The sequence below is a fragment of the Elgaria multicarinata genome, chromosome 8 (assembly GCF_023053635.1).
Source record: "Elgaria multicarinata webbii isolate HBS135686 ecotype San Diego chromosome 8, rElgMul1.1.pri, whole genome shotgun sequence".
Classification (NCBI taxonomy): Eukaryota; Metazoa; Chordata; class Lepidosauria; order Squamata; family Anguidae; genus Elgaria; species Elgaria multicarinata.
Genome location: NC_086178.1, coordinates 23,940,079 through 23,961,940, shown reverse-complemented (window position 1 = coordinate 23,961,940; position 21,862 = coordinate 23,940,079). Strand labels below are relative to the sequence as shown.

Below are 21,862 nucleotides of genomic sequence, written 5' to 3'. Positions count from 1 at the left end.
AAGGCAATCCCATCATCCCCTGATTTTTGGGGAATTTATGAAAATCGGGCACCCCATTCACACCCCTTGGGATAGCTCCGTCAATTTGCATGTTAGAAACCTCAAACTCGGCACCAGGAGAGCTTATCCATGTGTCCACATGCACGCCAAGTTGCAAGCAAATCCCATCATCCCCTGATTTTTGGCATGGCTTAACTCACCCCAAATTGTCCCATTCTACAACTACGTCAATTTGCACGTTAGAAACCTCAAACTCAGCACCATGATAGCTTATCCACGTGTCCACATGCACGCCAAGTTTCAAGGCAATCCCATCATCCCCTGATTTTTGGGGAATTTATGAAAATCGGGCACCCCATTCACACCCCTTGGGATAGCTCCGTCAATTTGCATGTTAGAAACCTCAAACTCGGCACCAGGAGAGCTTATCCATGTGTCCACATGCACGCCAAGTTGCAAGCAAATCCCATCATCCCCTGATTTTTGGCGCGGCTTAAACTTTTTAACTCACCCCAAATCAAGTCCCATTCTACAACTACGTCAATTTGCACGTTAGAAACCTATCCTTTGGTCCCATGACAGCTTACCCATGTGTCCCCATGGACACCAAGTTTCAAGGCAATCCCATCATCCCCTGATGTTAGGGGAACTTTTGAAATTTGAACACTCCAGTATGTCAGGGATTTAAAGTTGCAATTGCAGACAGCTCAATGGGGCCAGTTCCAAGGCAATCCCAACATGCCACGAGATAACCCTAAATCTTCTGGCACATTTGAAAAAGGGATTATTGAATTTGATAAAGTCTAAGTGAGCGCAGGAAGGACTTCTCCCCTGAGTCAAAGCAAGACACATACACCATCGCTGCAAGGCGGGAAGGGGAGAATTATTATTATTATTATTATTTATTTATATAGCACCATCAATGGAAAGCAGGCAGGCAGCATGCATTGTAGTGCCGCAAGGATGGCTTGAGCACTAACGCATAGCAAACCAACCCATAAGTGGGCGCAAAGTGAGGCAAAGATGGCTGGTTGTTTCTTTCTAAGCCAGCAGTTACGCCTTGAGGGGCACAGAGGAGGACGATTGGGAGCAAACCAGGCACCAGGCGGGCAGAGAGGCAGGCAGAGTAGGCGAGGAGTCAGTCCTGGCAGATGCCCCACCACAGCAGCACCCCGGGGGAGGCGGGCAGGCAGGCAGGCAGGCTGCGGGCATTTCTGGGGGCACAAGGAAGTGATGGCTGGTTTCTAAGCCAGCATTGCAGTTAGTCACGCATTGCAAACGCAAACCATCCCAGCGAGTCGGTCACCGAGGAGGACAGGCTAGCAGAGGGGCAGGCAGAGTGACATGTCATAGATCTAGTATTGGGGAGGAGTCAGTCCCGGCAGATGCCCCAACACAGTAGCACCCTGGGTGGGCATTGGAAAACGCCATCTTGTGGGTCAATACTTCCCCCACCCCATGTCCTGCAGGGTTGCCTGCCTAACCCTTGTGGGGATGGGAGATGGAGAGCTTAGAGTGGCAGTGCCAGCAGCAGCCTTCGGCTTTCCCCTGGAACCAGTCGCCTTGCCCGCCTCTTTCCCCAGCAAGATCGCCTGGTGCTGCCTATGAAGATGCATCTTCATGCTGCTGGTTCCATAATGCCCTGTCGATGAACCCCTGCTTAGGCTGAGTTTGCAGTGGCGACAGACAGCAAAGCGGGGATCCGCTCCCAACTCAAAGTGGTCCCACACGATGCTTGTCTTTCGTTTCTGTGGTGACACCACCAATTGCCCGCCTGAGCTCTCTGGTGTTGCCACAGAAACAGGGGTGTGGGATGAGACTGGGGAGAGAGCCTCGGCCTGCTGCTGCTCCTCCTCAGCCCCCACATCCTGGAGGCCCACCGCCTCCTCCTCCTCCCCCCCCTCCACTGTGCTGAGGACCTCGTCTAGGTCCATCAGCGGGCTCGTGGGCTGAAAGGAGAATGAAGGAGTTGGGGATACTCCTCCTCCTCTAATGGCACTGCTGCCACGTGCCTCTTGCAAACGGGCACTTTTCCCATTCCCACCCTCAAAAAGAGAACGCCGGGCACAAGTTGCAGAAGAGAGTGGCTCTGCCTGCTGCTTGTCCTGCTTCTGTTTTGGAGCAGTCAGCCAAGGAGTTGCCCGTTTGAGTTTCACAGGAGGAGAGGAAGCCCTGCTGGCAGACTGAGCCTTGCTGCTTTCAGCACGCCTGCTTTCTCTTTTCATGATGACTAACAAAATATTAATACTACTAATACTATGTATAAGGTACTACTAAGAATATGTATAAGAAGAATATAATATGTTTAAATGTAGGGAAATGGGACAAGAACAATAAAATATACTACTACTAATATGTATGAGAATATACTACTAAGAATATCTACAAGAATATAATAATATGTTTTAGAATATTACTAATAAATGTAGGGAAATGGGACAAGAAATGGGACAACCACTACTATAAGAAGAACAAAATATGAATACTACTACTAATATGTATGAGAATGTATACTAATAGACTACTAAGACTATGTCAAAGAATATAATAATAATATGTTTAAGAATAGGGAAATGGTGTGCGTATGCTTTCCCCAAAATGCTCAATCTGTGGCTGCCTGTTGAACTTGACAAAAGCAGCCCACTCCGTCGAAGTTACACAGAGAAGAAAAAGAGAATCCAATTTTTTTGGTATATTTGGTATATAGAAGATAGAAGGAAACACAATCAGGATTTAAGAGAGGGGAGGGGGAAAAAGAACCAACCACTACTATAAGAAGAACAAAATATGAATACTAATATAATATGTATGAGAATATATACTAATGGACTATGTGAAAGAATATAATAAAATATGTTTAAGAATATAAATGTAGGGAAATGGGACAAAAAGTGTGTGTATGCTTTCAAAAGAAAGCTTTCACAAAAGCAGAACAGTCAGGCTTTAATACAGGGAAGGGGGGGGCAACCAACCCAACCACACACTCCAAAATTCAAAAATAAAGTTTATATTAAATCAAAGTAAGGGGAAAACACAGGGCAAACTAAGCTACAAGTCAGAAAGAAGCAAACAAACACACACACGCGCCAAACTAAACCTATATTAAATTAATCTATCTCCAAAGCAGGAGCACTAGCTAAGTAAGTGTTCCCTCCACGAACGCCAACCCACAAAGAGACACAAAACAGAAAGTTCTCAGGGTGGGTCTGCCTTAGTCCCCCCTCCAACGCTGGGATTGGAGGAGGATGCTTTCTGAGGAGATGAATTCTCATCAGGATTGGGAGTTGAATGTGCCTGTCATCGCTTCCAAAATAATAATAATAATAAAAAAAAAAAACCCAAACCCCGATTTTTAAAAAAATATTGCACGTGAACCACAGCACGCAGAAAGTTGAGAGTGGTCTCAAAATGACCCCCATCCACGACTCTCTGTGCACAAGAATTTTCAGAACGATAGCTTAAACCCCCCCCCCAGTTATCCCCGATTCTTTCCCTCAATGCAATCCTATGGGCGAAAAGCCGAAACGCCGTTTGAGCCCTGCGGTTGACCCGATTTTTAAAAAAATATTGCACGTGAACCACAGCACGCAGAAAGTTGAGAGTGGTCTCAAAATGACCCCCATCCACGACTCTCTGTGCACAAGAATTTTCAGAACGATAGCTTAAACCCCCCCCCAGTTATCCCCGATTCTTTCCCTCAATGCAATCCTATGGGCGAAAAGCCGAAACGCAGTTTGAGCCCCGCGGTTGACCCGATTTTTAAAAAAATATTGCACGTGAACCACAGCACGCAGAGAGGTGAGAGTGGTCTCAAAATGACCCCCATCCACGACTCTCTGTGCACAAGAATTTCCAGAACGATAGCTTCAAAAACAACGTAGTTATGCGCGATTATTTGCCGCAATGCAATCCTATGGCGAAATGTTTTCAAGATGGCGACCGGAGCGCTCCGACTGAACTCGGAGCTCCGAAAAATGGTCGCTTCTCTTCGCCTTGCTTCTAGGGGGTCCGCGGTCCGCTCCTACTCCGCCTCTGGGTAAGGCGGAGCAGGCCAATCCGCTACTGCTTCTACGCTCCTAATCGGAGCGGAGCACATCCCTACTTTCTACTGCTCTGAGAGAGAGAGAGAGAGAGAGAGATCCCCATGAGCAACTCTGTGCCAAAATCCTCACATGACCAGACTATTACGTGATAACTGCAACCATCGTGCTAAAAATGTAGGCATCTTAGTCTACCTTCTCGAGGGGTGCTGAACTTCTTTCAGCCCAGAGGCTGAATTCTGTTCTGAAGAAACTCTCTGCCTTCCAGTGACGGGCAGGGCCAAAAGCCAATGAGGGCAGGTCCAAAATACCAAAAAAGAAAAAACCCAACACCCTGCACATTTTAAGCTTAAAGCTTTTTATTATTATTATTATTATTATTATTATTATTATTATTATTATTATTTTATTGATTAACAATACACTAATACAATACTACAATATTCACAACACAAGACAACAACAAAAATACATAATACATAACTTAATTATCCTTATAACATTTCTAATTTGATATTTTTACAACATTACATAACATAAAGTGCACCCCCCCCACCCCGGGAACTATTCCTGTTTCCAAAATCTCATTGATTCTTCTGGAGGTGGTCTTCCACTCCCCTAGATAATACATATTCTACGAACTGATTCCAAATTCCCTCAAAATCATTTGTTTTTGTTATCCCTTTTCTTATTTTTATATTACATGTCAATTTATCATTTATAGCAACATCCCAAATCTCTTTATACCAGTCCTCAACCTGTTAATCTCCTTGCACCTTCCAGTTCCTAGATATGATCAACCTTGCTGCTGTCAGCAAATTCGTTATCAGTTCTTTTGTTTCTTTATTACATTTTAAATCTCCATATAATGATAGCAATGCCACTGTGGGTGTCTCTTCAATCTCCATTCCCACTATATCATTTATCTCTTTAAACACCATTTTCCACATTTTTTGAACAAATACACATTCCCACCACATATGTAAATACGTTCCTTTTTCTTTACATCCTCTCCAACAATTTGCTTAAAGCTTTTAACGCCAGTAACTAAGCCTTAGGAGCAGGATTTCAACTCTTTTGAATGGGTGGGGGGGAGTGCCCTTTCTTAAGACCCTGCATACAAGGAGAATGATTTGCATTAGGTGAATAAGGCTAAGGGTTTAACACCTGAAACTGAACCTACAATTCTAGTTTGCCCTCTGGGTTTGCTATTGATTTGAGTTTGTTTCATTTACCCTGTTCAGACGACACGCTAAGCTATGGTGGCTTCGTGTGGTGTGTGAACCAGAACTTAGCTTGTCATGTGAACCATTCCTAACCATGGTTGCTACATAACCATGGTTTAAACATGCTCACTAACCATTTGCTGCAAAAAGGTTAGTGGCCTAACCATGGCTTAGTGTGTCATCTGAACAGGGCGTATATAAATAACTTCAGTAAGAATTAATGTAAAACATAAGCCCAGCATAAGGTTTGCTGCATATGAGAATTAAAGGAGCTCTTGGAATTATGAGATTGATTGTGTGTGTGTATGGCTGCATGTCTTCTTAGAGAGAAAGGTTGTACAATTATACGAACAGGTTTTGGGAAAGAAATATAGTATATATACCTGCAATGAAGTTGTTCTGTGGAGCTTCAGTGCCCCCTTCTGGTGCACTTTGGCAAAGCAGCTAGGACAGTAGTCTTCTCCACACTCTAAGCACACCTTGCAAAAAATAAAATGAAGGCTTAAGAGCAAATGAACAGTGTAGTCTTATAGATATGTCTAATCAGAAGTAAGACTCACTGAGTTCAACAGGGCCAATTCCCAGGTGAGCATGTATAGGAGTTTGGCCTAAGTTTAGTATATGGCTTCTCACTCTCTCACGTCATAATGAAAAGTTTAAAACTGAGGAAAGAAAGCAACATGTAAGTGGCATTTGAATGTGCAAACTGGTGTTCAATCATTTTATCGCCTTAATGACATCATCTCAATTAAGACAAGTGTCTCCATGAAAAGGGTTATCACTCCACTGTCTGCAGCTGCCTGGAGGAAGATTATGGCAAAGACAACTCAAGTTTTCCTTTTTTAAAAAACAACAACTTTGGGATTGAAAATCTGCTTCATTGATCTAAAGTCATAAACACTAAGTTGCATTTTAAGGGTCTTTCTAGGCAGTTTTGTTGTGGTTAGGTTTTTACCCACAGAAGGAAAAGGACTCTAAAGAGTTAAAAAGATGTCCTTGGCCAGATTGTCTCTGCCAGGAGAAGTCCAGTATGAAGCAGATTCTTCCCTGGCCTACGTGCGGTACGAGATGTACAAGATGAAGAGACTATTGGTTAATTGGGCCAAGGAGAAAAGTGTATTTAAGAAGTCCATGTTGTATGGCTTCTTACTGCTGGAACTTACTGCTGACATTATCAGACTGCTGATGTTATACTGCTACGTTGTATTGCTGTACTGTTGGTGAAAGGACTGTATATATGACCATTTATTCTGTAAGTAATTTATTTAGTGTCAGTAAAGCTTCTTACTGACCAAAGACCGTGAGTGCTTCTTTTTGTTCCTAAATTCAAGCTGAAACCATTTCCAGACTCTACGCTGCTGCTATTTCGCACTCTGCTATATTTTGGGTAAGCAATTACCCCGATAGGTTATGCGCCCAGAGAAAGTCTGGAAGGCATAATTTTTGGTTGCTGGAAAGCTTGAGAGCAAAGGAACGCTGGAGGGAAAGACGGAGTCGAGCTCAGGCAGTTCATCGAGCTCAGACGGGTCTGTATCCAGTGTGAGTCGCGCTCCAGCCCAGCCGGTGAGGATGGCCCAGGTTCAGATGGCATCCAGTATTCCGGTGGAACGGCTGAATGAGAGAAATTACTTAACGTGGTCATTCAAGATGGAAATGTTTTTGAAGCGGGACAGATGTTGGAACGTCGTGAGTGTCCCGAGGCCGGTTGGTCAGACTGCTCAAGAAGCACAAGTGTGGGAAGAGCAGAATGAAAGGGCCAAAGCAAACATTGTCTTGAGTATGGAGGACTCGCAAATTGTCCATATCAACAGAGATGAGACGGCAAGAGACAGCTGGAATGCGCTGAGACAGATTTATGTGCGTGCGTCGGCAAGCACACGGCTGAGCCTCACCAGAGAGCTGTATCGGTTAAAGTTGGAGGAGGCTGGAAGTTTGGCAAATCATCTCCAACAGGTGAGATCTCTATTTGTCCAGTTGCAGGAGGTCGGAATCGTTTTTACGGAAGAGCATAAGTGCTACCTGATTTTGGGGTCGTTGCCTCAAAGCTGGGACGTTCTGACAACCAGTCTGGAAAGTATGAAGACTGATGAACTCACTCTTCATTATTTGACGGGTCGTTTGCTCCAAGAAGAGAAACGGCGTCTTTCCAGGAAGGAGGAAAACTGCCAGGAAAGGGTTAAGCAGTCAGCCCTTGGCAGCGGAGAAAGAATGCAGAAAGATAAGTGTTTCCAAGACAACAGTGTGGAGAGAACCGCAGTTGCAATAAGAAAGTGTTATTTTTGCAAACAGCCGGGTCATATCAAACGCTTCTGTAAAAAAAGGAAGAAGGGAGTTACACAGGCTGGAGAGGAGAAGGAATGCTCGAATGCATTTGTTTCAGCCACAGTGAGGTGTAACGAGGCCCAAGAGGTTTGGCTGATTGATTCTGCGTCGTCCAGAACAATTTCTAATAATCCAGAGGCGTTTCGGAAGTTGGAACCAAGCAAGGTGAAGTCAATCACGCTTGCAGATGGACGAACGTCGAGGGTGGAAGGAATTGGCTGTTGCTACGTTCCATGTCTGCAAAAGGAGTGTGAACAGGTTCTGTATGTTCCAGATTTAGATTTTTGTCTCCTTTCTGTTAGTGCTCTAACGTCTGAAGGATACGTTGTTACGTTTCAGAAGGATGAGTGCCAAGTGATTAAGGATGGACAAAATGTGGCACTGGGACATGTTAAAAATGGACTGTTTTACATGGGTGCAGGTAAAGAAAGGGTGGCACAAACTGGTAACGTGCCAGACCATAAAAATTGTGTTCATGAGTTGCACAGGCGTTTAGGTCATGCAAGTTTTAAAGTGTTAAGTCACATGCCTCAAGTGTGTACAGGGTTAAGCTTGCGAAACTGTAAAAATTTCTTGGATTGTTCAATCTGTCATCAGACCAAATCCCGGGTGCAGAACATCTGCAGGAAAAGTGACAGGGTGTCACAAAAGCCTTTTGAATTGGTGTTTATTGACCTGGTAGGGCCATTCACGCCTACACAAGGGGGATCCAGTTACGTGCTTGTAATTCTGGATGATTACACACGCTTTAGTTGGTGTTATTTACTGAAGCGAAAATCAGAAGCTTTTGAAACTTTTAGGGATTGGAAAACTTGGGCGGAAAAGTTCTTTAACAAGCCCATTATTTCTGTGCAGTCGGACCGTGGGGGTGAGTTTGTTTCTGGAAGGTTCTGTGAGTGGTTTAGGAAAACAGGAATCACACACAGGTTAATAGATCCCCAAACTCCTTTTCAAAATGGGTCAATTGAGAGAAGAATTGGAGTACTTCAAATGAAGAAAGATTCTCTCATGGCTGATGCAAACGCTGAGCAAGATTTGTGGGGAGAAGCATTTTTAACCGCAAACTATCTGTGTAATAGAACCTGGAGCAGGGTTACAGGCAGTTCGCCTTACTGTTTACTTTTTGGTTCAAAGCCAGATTTGTCTCACTTGAGAACATGGGGGTCTTGGGCATACGTGCATATCCCAAAGTCCAAAAGATCTAAAGGTGAAACCAAGTCTGTGAAATTACGTTTTGTGGGTTATTCTGGCATGCAATCCAAATCTTGGCGTTTTTCCCTAAGTCATGGGAAGGTGGTTGTTTCTAGGTCTGCTACTTTTCAGGAGGCAGGTTGGAACAGGATTCAAGGTTCCCAAGTTCTGTTAGAAACTGTGAACAACCAGGAGAAAACAGTAACTCAGGGGTTAACTTCTCAGAGCCCTCACATCTCTGAGAAGAGTGTTTCCACTCCCAAAAGTGGAAGGGAGGAGGGAAATGAAAGGGAGGAAGAAATTGCCAGTGTACCTCGTCGTTCACAAAGAAAAAACAAAGGAATTCCACCTTTAAAGTATTCAGATGAATTCAGTGTGTGTTGTGTGAAGTCTGAACCTGAGAGTTACAGTGATGTGTTGAAATTGTCTGAACAAGAGCAAGAAAAGTGTTTTCAGGCAGCGAAAACTGAAAGGGGGTGTTTTCAAACACACGTGTCTGTATGCAAAGGGGCAAGCAAAAGAGTACATGATTGTGGAGCTAGTGGTTCGTCTACTGGTGGCAGGGAGTTCCCAAGACCACATTCAAGAAAACTCAGCCCAAAGCTGCAGGAAGGGTTGAAACTGAAGTCTCTGGGGAAAGTTAGGTGTTACCTTGGTGTAGAGGTAGAAAAGTTTCCAAAGGAAATTACCTAAAAAGCCAGAAGCAGAAAGTTTTAAAATTGCTGGAAGATTGCAAAGTAGTTCAACGCCCCAAAGCACCTAGTTTTTCAACAAGTGCTTGGAAGAAGAAGAAAAGAAAAGCTTACATATAAATAAGTCTCTGGGAAATGTAACACACAGAGAAATGTACACAATGTTGGGATTGTTGTAAACATGTAAAGTTGATTTCTTACAGGTGAAATGTAATGAAATGTAAATTGTATTTTTTCTGTAGTTAAAAATGAAAGGGTGTTGTGGTTAGGTTTTTACCCACAGAAGGAAAAGGACTCTAAAGAGTTAAAAAGATGTCCTTGGCCAGATTGTCTCTGCCAGGAGAAGTCCAGTATGAAGCAGATTCTTCCCTGGCCTACGTGCGGTACGAGATGTACAAGATGAAGAGACTATTGGTTAATTGGGCCAAGGAGAAAAGTGTATTTAAGAAGTCCATGTTGTATGGCTTCTTACTGCTGGAACTTACTGCTGACATTATCAGACTGCTGATGTTATACTGCTACGTTGTATTGCTGTACTGTTGGTGAAAGGACTGTATATATGACCATTTATTCTGTAAGTAATTTATTTAGTGTCAGTAAAGCTTCTTACTGACCAAAGACCGTGAGTGCTTCTTTTTGTTCCTAAATTCAAGCTGAAACCATTTCCAGACTCTACGCTGCTGCTATTTCGCACTCTGCTATATTTTGGGTAAGCAATTACCCCGATAGCACAATAAAAGTATACTTCTTACACATTTGTTGCAGGGGATCCAGACGTCTTCCCTCATGGAAAAACATACTTTTAAAAGAAATATTTTATAGCTGATAAAAATGCATGTTAACTGCAATAATGAATGTTAAGTTAATTGTTGTTCTTAAAGTATCACCCACCAGCTACTAAACAATGTCATAACCAACGTGAGAACATTGAACTATAAGGCACATTATTTATAATGATAATTTGAACAGGGCAGTAAAAGCAAGCAAATTAGTAGTAGTAGTAGTAGTATCCCACCTTTTGCCCAATACTGGGCCTCAAGGCGGCCTTACAAAGCTTAAAACATACATTGTAAAGCCTAGGAAAAGAAATATACAAAAACAAAGCCTATTATAATTAACCATGCAATCCTGTACACGTCAAGTCAGAGGTAAGTCTCATTAAATTCAATGGGTATTATCCAAGACTGACTACACTGCAGTGGGACCCACTGGTAAGGCAATAGTGGCACATTATTTATAATGATAAATTGCACAGTGCAGTAAAAACAAGCAAACATGTATAAAATTATTATAACTAACCATGCAATCCTATACATGTCACGTCAGAGGTAAGTCTCATTAAATTCAATGGGTATTATTCAAGACTGACTACACTGCAGCAGGACCCACTGGTAAGGCAACGGGAAACACTCACTTCCAGAATAGGACAGGTCAGCGGACCTTCTTCCATTTCCGCTTTTTCCCAGGGTTACTTTTAGAACTGTTAGCTTTCTATTATGCAGGTAGTGCAACAGATTGAGCTGAGTGCATCAGCAGCATGTCCTATTGCCCGCTATGACCTACTCCCATGTAAGTGAGTACAGGATCACAGCCTAAGTGTCAGCAATACCTACTATTAGTACTATCAAACATGCATTAAAATAAATTCTAAGTACTTAAATTAATGCCTGTTTTATTTGTACTGTTTAATTTTAACTGCACTGTTAGAGATAAATGTAACAAGTGAAGAAACCACCTCATTAATTTTAAAGAGGAAGGATTTAGTATAATCACAGAACTGTCACAGTTATTAGTTGATTTTAAGATTATATGTAATTCAACTGATTTCATAAAATTAGGGAAATAAAGAATTAAACAGATGCATCATAAGTTGACATAGGCTCATTGTATTTCCACCACGCTTGATTTAATATTACACCCATTTGTAATTTAGGTTCAGTCTCGCTAACAAAACATCCTCCTAGATTGCCTCTTGCAGATTGCATCTTTCTGGTGACGACAGACATTTTAAATTCAAAGAACCCTGTTCAACGCTTAATTGGGTGGATGGCACTAACAAAGAAACCAGAGCCAGTATTTCAAAATGTCTTTATTTACTGTTACATCATGGCTCACCCACAAATCAGTATAACCCAAATAGGAAAGGTCCACAGAAAGTGGATGACAAAGCTGGTGTAATTCTTTATAGATGTAATGCCTAATAAAGTTATATATTCACCCCTTTAATGTTGAAATACATATATCATGCTGTGTGAATAAAACAATGAATTGGCTTCACAATTCAATACATGATATGTAGAGTAAAAACAATGAAACATGATTCTTATCTGAATGGACTTTAGGCACTCTAATGATCCTACATCGAAGATAACAACAATAACGTATACAATATTGTCCACACCATTAATTCATAAAGGACGACAGCACTGGTCAATAAAGATAACAATGACGGTCAGTAACAACAATATGTACACGATATTGTTTACCCAATTAATTCATGGACTATAACAGGCGACAACTCGGGAAAGGATTGTCACTTCTGTACTTCGTCAGGAGAGAGCCATTGTGATTGTGACTGTTTGATGTCCTTCTGGCTACACTATGTCCCTCTCTTGTTCCTCACTGAGTAACAATACTGTAGAGAATCAAAAAATTTGAACTCTTACAGAAGTTCATTAGTTAGCTTACAGTCGCTCATTTATTCCTCAGCTAGCAATTCTTCTTGTATTTCCCAGTCAAATCAATGTCACACGCTCGACATTGATTTGACTGGGAAATACAAGGACAATAGAAGAATTTCTACTGCCCTCGTTACACCAGCTTTGTCATCCACTTTTCGTGGTCCTTTCCTATTTGGCTTATACATATTTCAGTTGAGGGTTCCTCTTTTGTTTTCCCTGGCCTCATCCATAAATTAGACCAGAAATGGATCAACCCTGATAACTGAGACTCTTGCTGCTACAAGTTCTTTTGAATTAAGATGTGATTCCAAATAATCATCAAACCTTCTTGCGTGTGCAGTATGCAGATTAGAGCCAAATGATGATTCTACATTTATGCTATGGCCGTGATGGACATTCCCATCACTGCACATACATGCTCTATATTCATTCCTGTTGTCTAAACCCCTGTCACAAAGGGGAAGCAGGCCTCCAGTGCAAACCCTAACGCTTTCCAGGCACAGTACAAACCATACAATGAAATATGAATCCTTCCAGATATTGGTTTAATTGTATGTGCTCATTCTAGTTGAGAAGAAAGTTTATCACATCAGATGTAGTGTTGTTTGGGTGAACACTTATTCTGAAGCGGTAACCGTGTGTGTGTGTGTGTGTGTGTGTGTGTGTGTGTGTGTGTGTGTGTGTGTGTGTTTTCTAGTTCTGTTCTTGTTCAAATTCAGCAGAAACTTTCAGTTCATGGTTGAGATTCTGTTCCAGTTCAGGGGGGAAAAATGTTTGTTCCAGTTTTTGGTTCAGGTTCAGTTTGACTTGCTGGATCGAAATGCTTTTAATAACCTTCATTGGCATTTCTTTAATGGATTTTAAGCCTTTGTACTCAGCTGTGTAGTTTACTCAGGGATGGTACTTGGCACTGAATCAAGACAGAACAAGTAGAGTACTAAAAGAGGGGGAAAACAGGTTTGGTTATTGCTTTTTGAAACTATCCGGAAAGATCCTAGGAGTAATAAGAACACAAGAGTCAGCTATGAAAATGCAGCTAGTGAGTCACTTATTCTCTCTCTCTCTCTCTCTCTAGATATAAATCAAGAGAGTAAGGCACATATTACTGCTGTAGTCATAGAATCATAGAATAGCAGAGTTGAAAGGGGCCTACAAGGCCATCGAGTCCAACCCCCTGCTCAATGCAGGAATCCACCCTAAAGCATCCCTGACAGATGGTTGTCCAGCTGCCTCTTGAAGGCTTCTAGTGTGGGAGAGCCCACAACCTCCCTAGGTAACTGATTCCACCGTCGCACTGCTCTAACAGTCAGGAAGTTTTTCCTGATGTCCAGCCGGAATCTGGCTTCCTTTAACTTGAGCCTGTTATTCCGTGTCCTGCACTCTGGGAGGATCGAGAAGAGAACCTGGCCCTCCTCTGTGTGACAACCTTTTAAGTATTTGAAGAGTGCTATCATGTCTCCCCTCAATCTTCTCTTCTCCAGGCTAAACATGCCTAGTTCTTTCAGTCTCTCTTCATAGGGCTTTGTTTCTAGACCTCTGATCATCCTGGTTGCCCTCTTCTGAACACGCTCCAGCTTGTCTGCATCCTTCTTGAATTGTGGAGCCCAGAACTGGACACAATACTCTAGATGAGGCCTAACCAGGGCCGAATAGAGAGGAACCAGTACCTCATGTGATTTGGAAGCTATACTTCTATTAATGCAGCCCAAAATAGCATTTGCCTTTCTTGCAGCCATATCGCACTGTTGGCTCATATTCAGCTTGTGATCTACAACAATTCCAAGATCTTTCTCGTTTGTAGTATTGCTGAGCCAAGTGTCCCCCATCTTGTAACTGTGCCTTTGGTTTCTATTCCCTAAATGTAGAACTTGGCATTTATCCCTATTAAATTTCATTCTGTTGTTTTCAGCCCAGCACTCCAGCCTATCAAGATCACTTTGAAGTTTGTTTCTGTCTTCCAGGGTATTAGCTATCCCACCCAATTTTGTGTCATCTGCAAATTTGATCAGCGTTCCCTGCACCTCCTCGTCCAAATCATTAATAAAAATGTTGAAGAGCACTGGGCCCAGGACTGAGCCCTGCGGCACCCCACTCGTTGCCTCTCCCCAGTTTGAGAAGGTTCCATTGATAAGTACTCTTTGAGTCCGATTCTGTAGCCAACTGTGGATCCACCTAATAGTTGTTCCATCTAGCCCACTTTTAGCTAGTTTGTTAATCAGAATGTCATGTGGTACTTTGTCAAAAGCTTTGCTGAAGTCAAGATATATGACGTCTACAGCATTCCCACAGTCCACAAGGGAGGTTATCCTATCAAAAAATGAGATCAAATTAGTCTGACAGGATTTGTTCCTGACAAATCCATGTTGGCTTCTAGTAATCACTGCATTGATTTCAAGGTGTTTACAGATTGACTTCTTTATAATCTGCTCCAGAATTTTCCAAGGGATGGATGTCAGACTGACTGGTCTGTAGTTCCCAGGTTCCTCCTTTTTGCCCTTTTTGAAGATAGGGACAACGTTAGCCCTCCTCCAGTCATCCGGCACCTCACCCGTCTTCCATGATTTTGCAAAGATAATAGACAAAGGTTCTGAGAGTTCTTCTGCTAGCTCCTTCATTACTCTTGGATGCAGTTCATCGGGCCCTGGAGATTTAAACTCATTCAAGGAAATTAGGTGTTCTTTGACCATTTGTTTATCAACCTCAAACTGCAATCCTGCCCCCTCAACTTCTGCTTCACTTTTTCCAGGGGGGTCATAGACCCGCTTTTGGGAGAAGACCGAGGCAAAGTAGGAATTGAGCACTTCAGCCTTTTCTTTGTCGTCTGTTATCAATTTGCCATCCTCATTAAGCAGTTGAACCACCATTTCTTTCCTCTGTCTTTTACTACTCACGTATCTGAAGAAAGTCTTTTTATTGCTTTTAGCATCCCTCGCTAATCTCAGCTCATTCACAGCTTTAGCCTTCCTGACGCCATTCGGCACTTCTGCGCCACTTGTCTGTACTCTTCTTTTGTAGCCTGGCCTTCCTTCCACTTCCTATATGTATCCCTTTTTGTTTTCAGGTCATCTCTAAGCTTTTTGTGGAGCCACATTGGTTTCCTCTGTTGTCTTCTATCTTTTCTCCTTGTTGGAATTGTTTGTAACTGTGCCTTTAAAATTTCATTTTTTAGATACTCCCACCCATCCTGCACTCCTTTTCTCATTAGGCTCCCTTGCCACGGGACCTTACTTATTATAGGTCTGAGTTTATTAAAATCAGCTTTCCTAAAATCCAGAGTACGTGTATGGCTACGCTCGACTTTTGTCTCCTTCATAATCAAGAATTCAAGTATGACGTGGTCACTTTCCCCCAGAGTTCCCGTAACTGCCACTTTATCCACTAAGTCATCCCTATTGGTCAATAACAAGTCAAGGATTGCCGATCCTCTAGTTCCTTCCACCACTTTCTGTAGGAGAAAGTTATCACCCATACATGTCAGGAATTTCTTGGAAGGGCCGCTTTTGGCAGAAATGGTCTCCCAACAGATATCAGGGTAATTGAAGTCCCCCATCACTACTACATCACACTTCCTTGAAACACTGGCAATTTGTTTCTCAAAAGTTTCGTCCTCGTCTTCTCCTTGATTGGATGGTCGGTAGTAGACTCCGATTATCATATTCTTTTTATTCCTAGCCCCATTTATTTTAATCCAGACGCTCTCGACGGGGCTCCCAGTCTCATCCACCTGTATTTCTGTGCAGGGATAGGTATTTTTAACATATAGTGCAACTCCACCTCCCTTTCTATTTCTTCTGTTCTTTTTGAACAAGTTATATCCTTCAATTGCTATATTCCAGTCATGGGAGTCATCCCACCAAGTTTCAGTTATACCTATCAAGTCGTATTTGCCTTCATGTAATAAGAGTTCAAGTTCATTCTGTTTGTTTCCCATGCTCTGGGCATTAGTCTGCTGCCTTTCTCATCTCTGGAGCTTGTGCCTCTTTTATAAGCAAGTAGGGAAGTCTGCACTTTTCCAGCAAAAGGCTCTGAGTTCACTAACTGAAGTGCAACACAACGGTGTCACTCCAAACTCCTTTGCTGCACAACTATTGTCATTTAAAGGAGTCACCCATGAAAGCTGGACCCTACTGCCCCCAACCAGCAAGCTGTGTGGTACATGTTTATTGATGACATCAAGTGCTGTTGACATAAGAACAGCTTAATGGCAAATGTGTGTGTGGGGGGGAGGTCTTTTGTAAGGATAACAAAATTCTATTGTGAAATCAAAGCTAGCTGGGACAGCTCATGGGTCTTTCATTAGTTTTAAACTTTTAGGAATAAAAGCTTCCCAAAGACTCTGTAAGCTAAAAATTTAAAGGCTCACATGATAAGAGAAAGAAGTTAGCTCACAGAGTCTTTGGTAACATTTCTGCCTTACAGTGCTAGGAAGGTTTTTAAACTACTTGATAGAAACTGTTGAAAGAGCACCGCTGAAAAGCGGCAAGAGAGATGCAACAGTTGTGAATGGTCCCTGTTTGATCTGTTGCCGACAGGCTGAGAAAGTGGACTGAACACAGACAGAGATGGGAGGAGGCACAGAACAGAAAGTTCTATATTCACAGCCTACTATGCTAACAGGCCCTCCAATGGTATTAAGGAAGAATGCAGCAGAGAGATGCTAATAAAGTAAGAATATGGATAACATGGGGGGGCTGGGGGGGTGAGATTGTATTAGGTGTTCACACATGTAACTCCATGTTGAAATCACCAGCATTCAAGCTCATCAGATATGCTATTTCTCTGAGAAATTCTCAAGATGGGGCCACTGTTCCATGGCACCGATTTCCAAAACCTCAATCTGCACCGATAAGGAATACTTACAACATTATGTTGTAGAAGACAATATCCATGTTATAAAGGAGTTACTCTGATATGCAATATGTGCTATTCTTCTGCTTGGATTTCACAGGCCATTTTCATAAACAATATGATAATCTGAGCAATATTTTCGGCAACAGTTTCTCTCTTAATATTTTGGTGAATTTTGCCAGTTAAAGCAACAACTGTTCAACTACCAATATACTCAAGTTTGGATATTCTAAAATATTTCAAAGAAAATCTAATACAGGGTTATTTGCAATCCTTTGTAGACATAAAAATCCTTCAGGAGGGTAATATTTAAATGACTTTGCACAGTACACTGAATAACCAGTCTTGAACTTCTGACACATGGTTGTTTTTCTTTCTGTCTTTCCATTCAAACACCCTTAAAACTTCCTTCCCAAAGTCAAAATATGACTATTCCTTTTGTGATCCACCAACTTACCAACAATGCAGTCTTTGCCTCACACTGGCCACATGCCTTTCCCTTAACTTTAGGCTTTTCAGTGGCTGCATCTTTTGCTACTTTATATGCAGGAGGCTGTTTCTCTGGCTCTGGAGCTGCAAAATGTAGCAGATTTATTTATTTATTTTTTAAAAAGTCAGACTGCAAGAAGCATGAATTAATATACAGGACACTTTGAGTGGGAAGGACAATAGTTACAAGGGAAACATCAAGGCAAGTTATTGTGCACATATAGATTCAGAGCATTGATGTCCTTGTTAGAGGATGAAATAAAATTGGAATAAGGTCAAGACCCCATTTCTGTTCAAATAAAAGCATCCTACCTAGATGGCCAATATCTCAGTTTATAATTCTATTTAACCATAGTTTATTATTACAACAATGAGACTTCTAAATTGTCTGGGGTATTTAAAGCTCTGAAAAATATCTTAGGGACCGTTATTCATAAACAGATTTCTCAGTACATTACTTAATATTATTTGCTAGGCAAGTTGCATGTGTTGTTTGATTGGTTTTCAGAGTGGGAAAGAATTGCTCCTGTTTGTTAATTTCCCAAAATAAACCTTTTATCCATCCTGCTACTCAAAAGCAACTTGAACAAATAGTTCCAGTTTTCATTATGTCGTGGATGACTAGTTTCCCAAGATTAATGGTGCATTACCTTGAACTTGTTCTTTGAGTATTCTCAGTTTTACTTTGCCTGAAGAAACCTAGTTTGAAAAAGGAAGAATCAGTTAGATTGATCAGAACTGTGGGCTGATTCTTATGATCATTTTTGGGACTTCTTTTTAGCTACACTAACTTTTTTCTTCTCAGCCCAAATAAAGCGCACACATAGTAAAATGGTTGTCCGTGCACTCAACCATATTTCCAGATCCTACATTACATGGTTTGGAAGCATTTTCAGTGGGCCAGCAAATCCAGATCTGGGTGTAAAAAACATTCAGAAAATTGTGCCACCAAAAGATTGATTCACACTCGATACAGGTCGATTTTTTAAAAAGTCAAAATGTGTGTGTGTGTGTGTGTGCGCGCGCGCACGCGTGTAATTTAATACTCAAATGTTATCATGCAAAATGAATCATGCAAAATAGAGGCTTATTCCTTGCTAGCCTTGCATATATAAGAACTTTGAGAAGTCTTTTTTTTCCAATATGCAATTCTAACACTGGCAGAATGACAAATAAGAAGGATGATAATGAAAAATTTTGGAGTAAGGATATAATAATTCAGAAGTACTTCTAGTCAGTGAAAATAACTTAAATATGGGTTGCAAGCCTGAGATTCAGGCTGTAATCCTATGCATGCTTACCTGGAAATAAGCCCCATTGGACTCAAAGGGGCTTACTTCTGAGCCTAGGATTATGAAGCAACAAACTTCTCGAAATTCTGGGTCATTCTTAGGTTGCCTCTCCACTTTTGGCTCAAAGCAAAGTTCTCCATGGGGAAAAAAATCATGCATCACCCAAGTCTGTATTTTTAAAGGGTTCACAAGTGAGACAGGGAAACGTTTCAATTAATGGCTTCTCAGAGTTATAAGCATCTTACCTTGCCAACATTTTCTTTGTTTTGTAACAATAGTTGGGGCGGTGTGCCCAGGCCAACATGACCTGACTTCCACCGATATCCATTTGCTCGTCTATAAAAAGTTACAAACATACATTTTTACCTGCATTTATATGAAAGATAGAAATTTTACTGCTCCCCTTACCCCTCCTGCTGGCAACACAAAAACCAAGCTTTTTAAAATAGGGGAAGAACAGAACAAGGAATAAGCCCGAGAGTGTGTAACTGTTGGGTGAACATCAAACAAAAGTGAGAACACGGCACAAGACTTGACAGTGAGCTCCCAATACTGGTATGAAGAGAAGCACGTTCATCAATTTGCAACTGTTTGGGAAAGGAGCTGAGGTGGTGGCCCTGTTGCCAGTTCCTTAAGCCTCATTACTAGGGCTGCTACAGCAATTAATACCATTATGCCCTTGCAGCAGCTAGCTCAGGCATGGGGAATGAATGGCCCTCCAGATGTTGTTGGACTTCAACTCCCATCAGCCCTCACCATTGACTTTGCTGGCAATGGCTGATGGGAGTTGTAGGCCCACAACATCTGGAGGACCACCCTGAGCCAGATGTATCTAGCTAGGTGTATCAGGGGAGCTAAAAGAGATTGAGCAATGATGCCAGAAGTCCATGATTTGAATCTCTCCCCTGCATTGGAACTGACTAGATGGCCTTAGGCAGGCCAATTTCTCTCAGCCTCAGTCACACTATCTGCAATATGGGAGATAATGACTTACCTTACAGCATTCTTGTAAGCAAATAATGCATATGAAGCGCTTCGACCACTTGAAAGTACTATATCAGCATTGGGCAACTTGGGGCCTTCCAGATGTCATTGGACTACAGCTCCCATCATCACTAACCAGTGGCTATGCTGTCTAGGACTGATGGGAGTTGCACTCCAACACCTGGAGGGCCACAAGGTCCCCTCCAGGGGGCAATCCTACCCATAGAAAAGTAGCATATCAGTGAGTAAATGCTAGGCTAGACCCCTTCTGTGGGACATTTCAATTTTTAGGGGCTGTTTCTTCTTTTTTCGATGGAGGAGCATTCAATGATGTGAGCCCCACCAGGAGTCTGAAGTGGTTTAGTCAAGACCAAAGCTTACTAGTTCATCTGCTGCTTGTGAGAACAAGGCCAGAGTGGAGCTGGCTTTGTGAGACTGTAGCTACTTGCACCGTAAGTCTTTGGTTCCTCTAAAATAGCAAGAAATAAGAACCCTCTTCATATATTAACCGTGGAGACACTGAACGCATAGATGGCAGGCACTGGCAGGCTACCCCCCCCACAAAAACAGCCCTCCCCACATACTGAAAGGCTTACCTGCAATGTGCATCTGTGGATCTAAGTGGATGCATTTAGGCAGGGTTACACACAGTTAGGGACCCTGAAAAAGCAGGGAGGCAATCGTATGTGCATGCTTGTACACGTGGACACACATTGCAGAATTGTCAAGGCTCAGGGGTGGAACCTCTCTTTTACATGCAAAAGGGCCCAGTTTCAATCCCCAGCATCTCCAGGTAGGGCTGGAAAAATTCCTGCCTGAATCCTTGGAAAGCCACTCTCAGTCACTGTTGACCACTCTGGGCTAGCTGGTTCAAGTGTCTGACTCAGCGGACCTGTTCAGAAGACACCTTAAACCCTGCTGGTTAAGGCTTTTGATTAAGCAGCAGGGTTTAAGGTGTTGTATGCAATGTGTTTTGCTAAATCCTGGTCACTTTCTAACCCCAGTCAGACCGAATGTAGCAAGGTTAGCAGTTCTAATCATGGCTTAAAGTGTTGTGTGTGACAGCATGGCTTGTAGTTAGTGCTAACCCCAGAGAACCACAGTTTTACTAACCACAGTCCCTGAAATGTCGTCTGAACAGGCCCACTCTAAAGCAGCTTCCTACGTTCCCATTGGGGGTGGGGGTGGGGATGACCCAGCTTGCCATCACCCATCACCTGTGTTCAGTGTATGCACAGTTAACATGTGAAGAGGGCTACTGTAGTGGAACCAAAGACTAGCTGAAACAGCTGCACAGTACATAACGTATTAAGAGAGCTCCAGTTAGACTGCCCATCTGGAATAAAATTGCATTATCCCAAGCAGTTAGGGAGGAGAGCCTCTCAGGTGGGGCTTGCAATTTGTTAAACAAGCTGTCAAAGGTTTGCAGCAAGTTATAGGATCCACAAAACGTAGCATTTTCCAACATTCGTGGCAACATCAACATGCGGAGGAAAACCCCATGCTAGGCAAATATAATTGCTTCCAGTTCCAGTATCATTTTGCTCCTTTGTAAACAAAAAGCAGAACAAATTCTTATAAATTAGAAAATGAAGAGCCATTGCAATTTTAAAATAGAGGTCCTAACCACCCAGTTTCTCAAATCTAGAATCCAGCTTTAAATGCTCTGAGAAAAGGATGCAGAAATTAATGGCTATGATCCAAGGCAATTAGCAACACTTAACGCTTAAATAGAACTATATATCTTGTTAAGTGCAGCCGAACACTAATGACTGCACCCTTACAAAGCTCTTCTTCCCAGGAAGGAAAGTTAGCATTATCATTCACATTACTAAGAAAGGGAAACAGATACAGAGAGGTTAATAAAGTGGCTCTTGGAATTGAAGTAAAAAGAGTTACAGATATTCGGAGTTGTGCTTTGTCTGCATAACATTTTGACTACCTAAATGGATTCTATCAAATACAGAACAATTACAACTTCTTGTGTTTTTGTAAATGCATGCATATGCACTTAAAACTCATACAAGATTGAGATTCTATTAAAAGATAACGGCCTTTCTCCGAATAATGAAGTGCTCTCCAAGAATGCAAAGTGAA

At 42.2% G+C, this 21,862-nt stretch overlaps 1 protein-coding gene across 1 annotated transcript in view; it reads right to left on the bottom strand.

Annotated features, from left to right (window-relative positions):
• Positions 1–21,862, bottom strand: part of ZBBX (zinc finger B-box domain containing) — a 56,676-nt gene that overhangs the window by 23,089 nt on the left and 11,725 nt on the right. Inside the window, exons 4-7 of the mRNA XM_063131458.1 lie at positions 19,027–19,117; positions 18,140–18,188; positions 17,458–17,573; positions 5,650–5,745 (exon numbers count right to left, since the gene is read on the bottom strand). Coding sequence (XP_062987528.1) covers positions 5,650–5,745; positions 17,458–17,573; positions 18,140–18,188; positions 19,027–19,117 — 352 coding nt within the window. The remainder of the gene's footprint in view (positions 1–5,649; positions 5,746–17,457; positions 17,574–18,139; positions 18,189–19,026; positions 19,118–21,862) is intronic.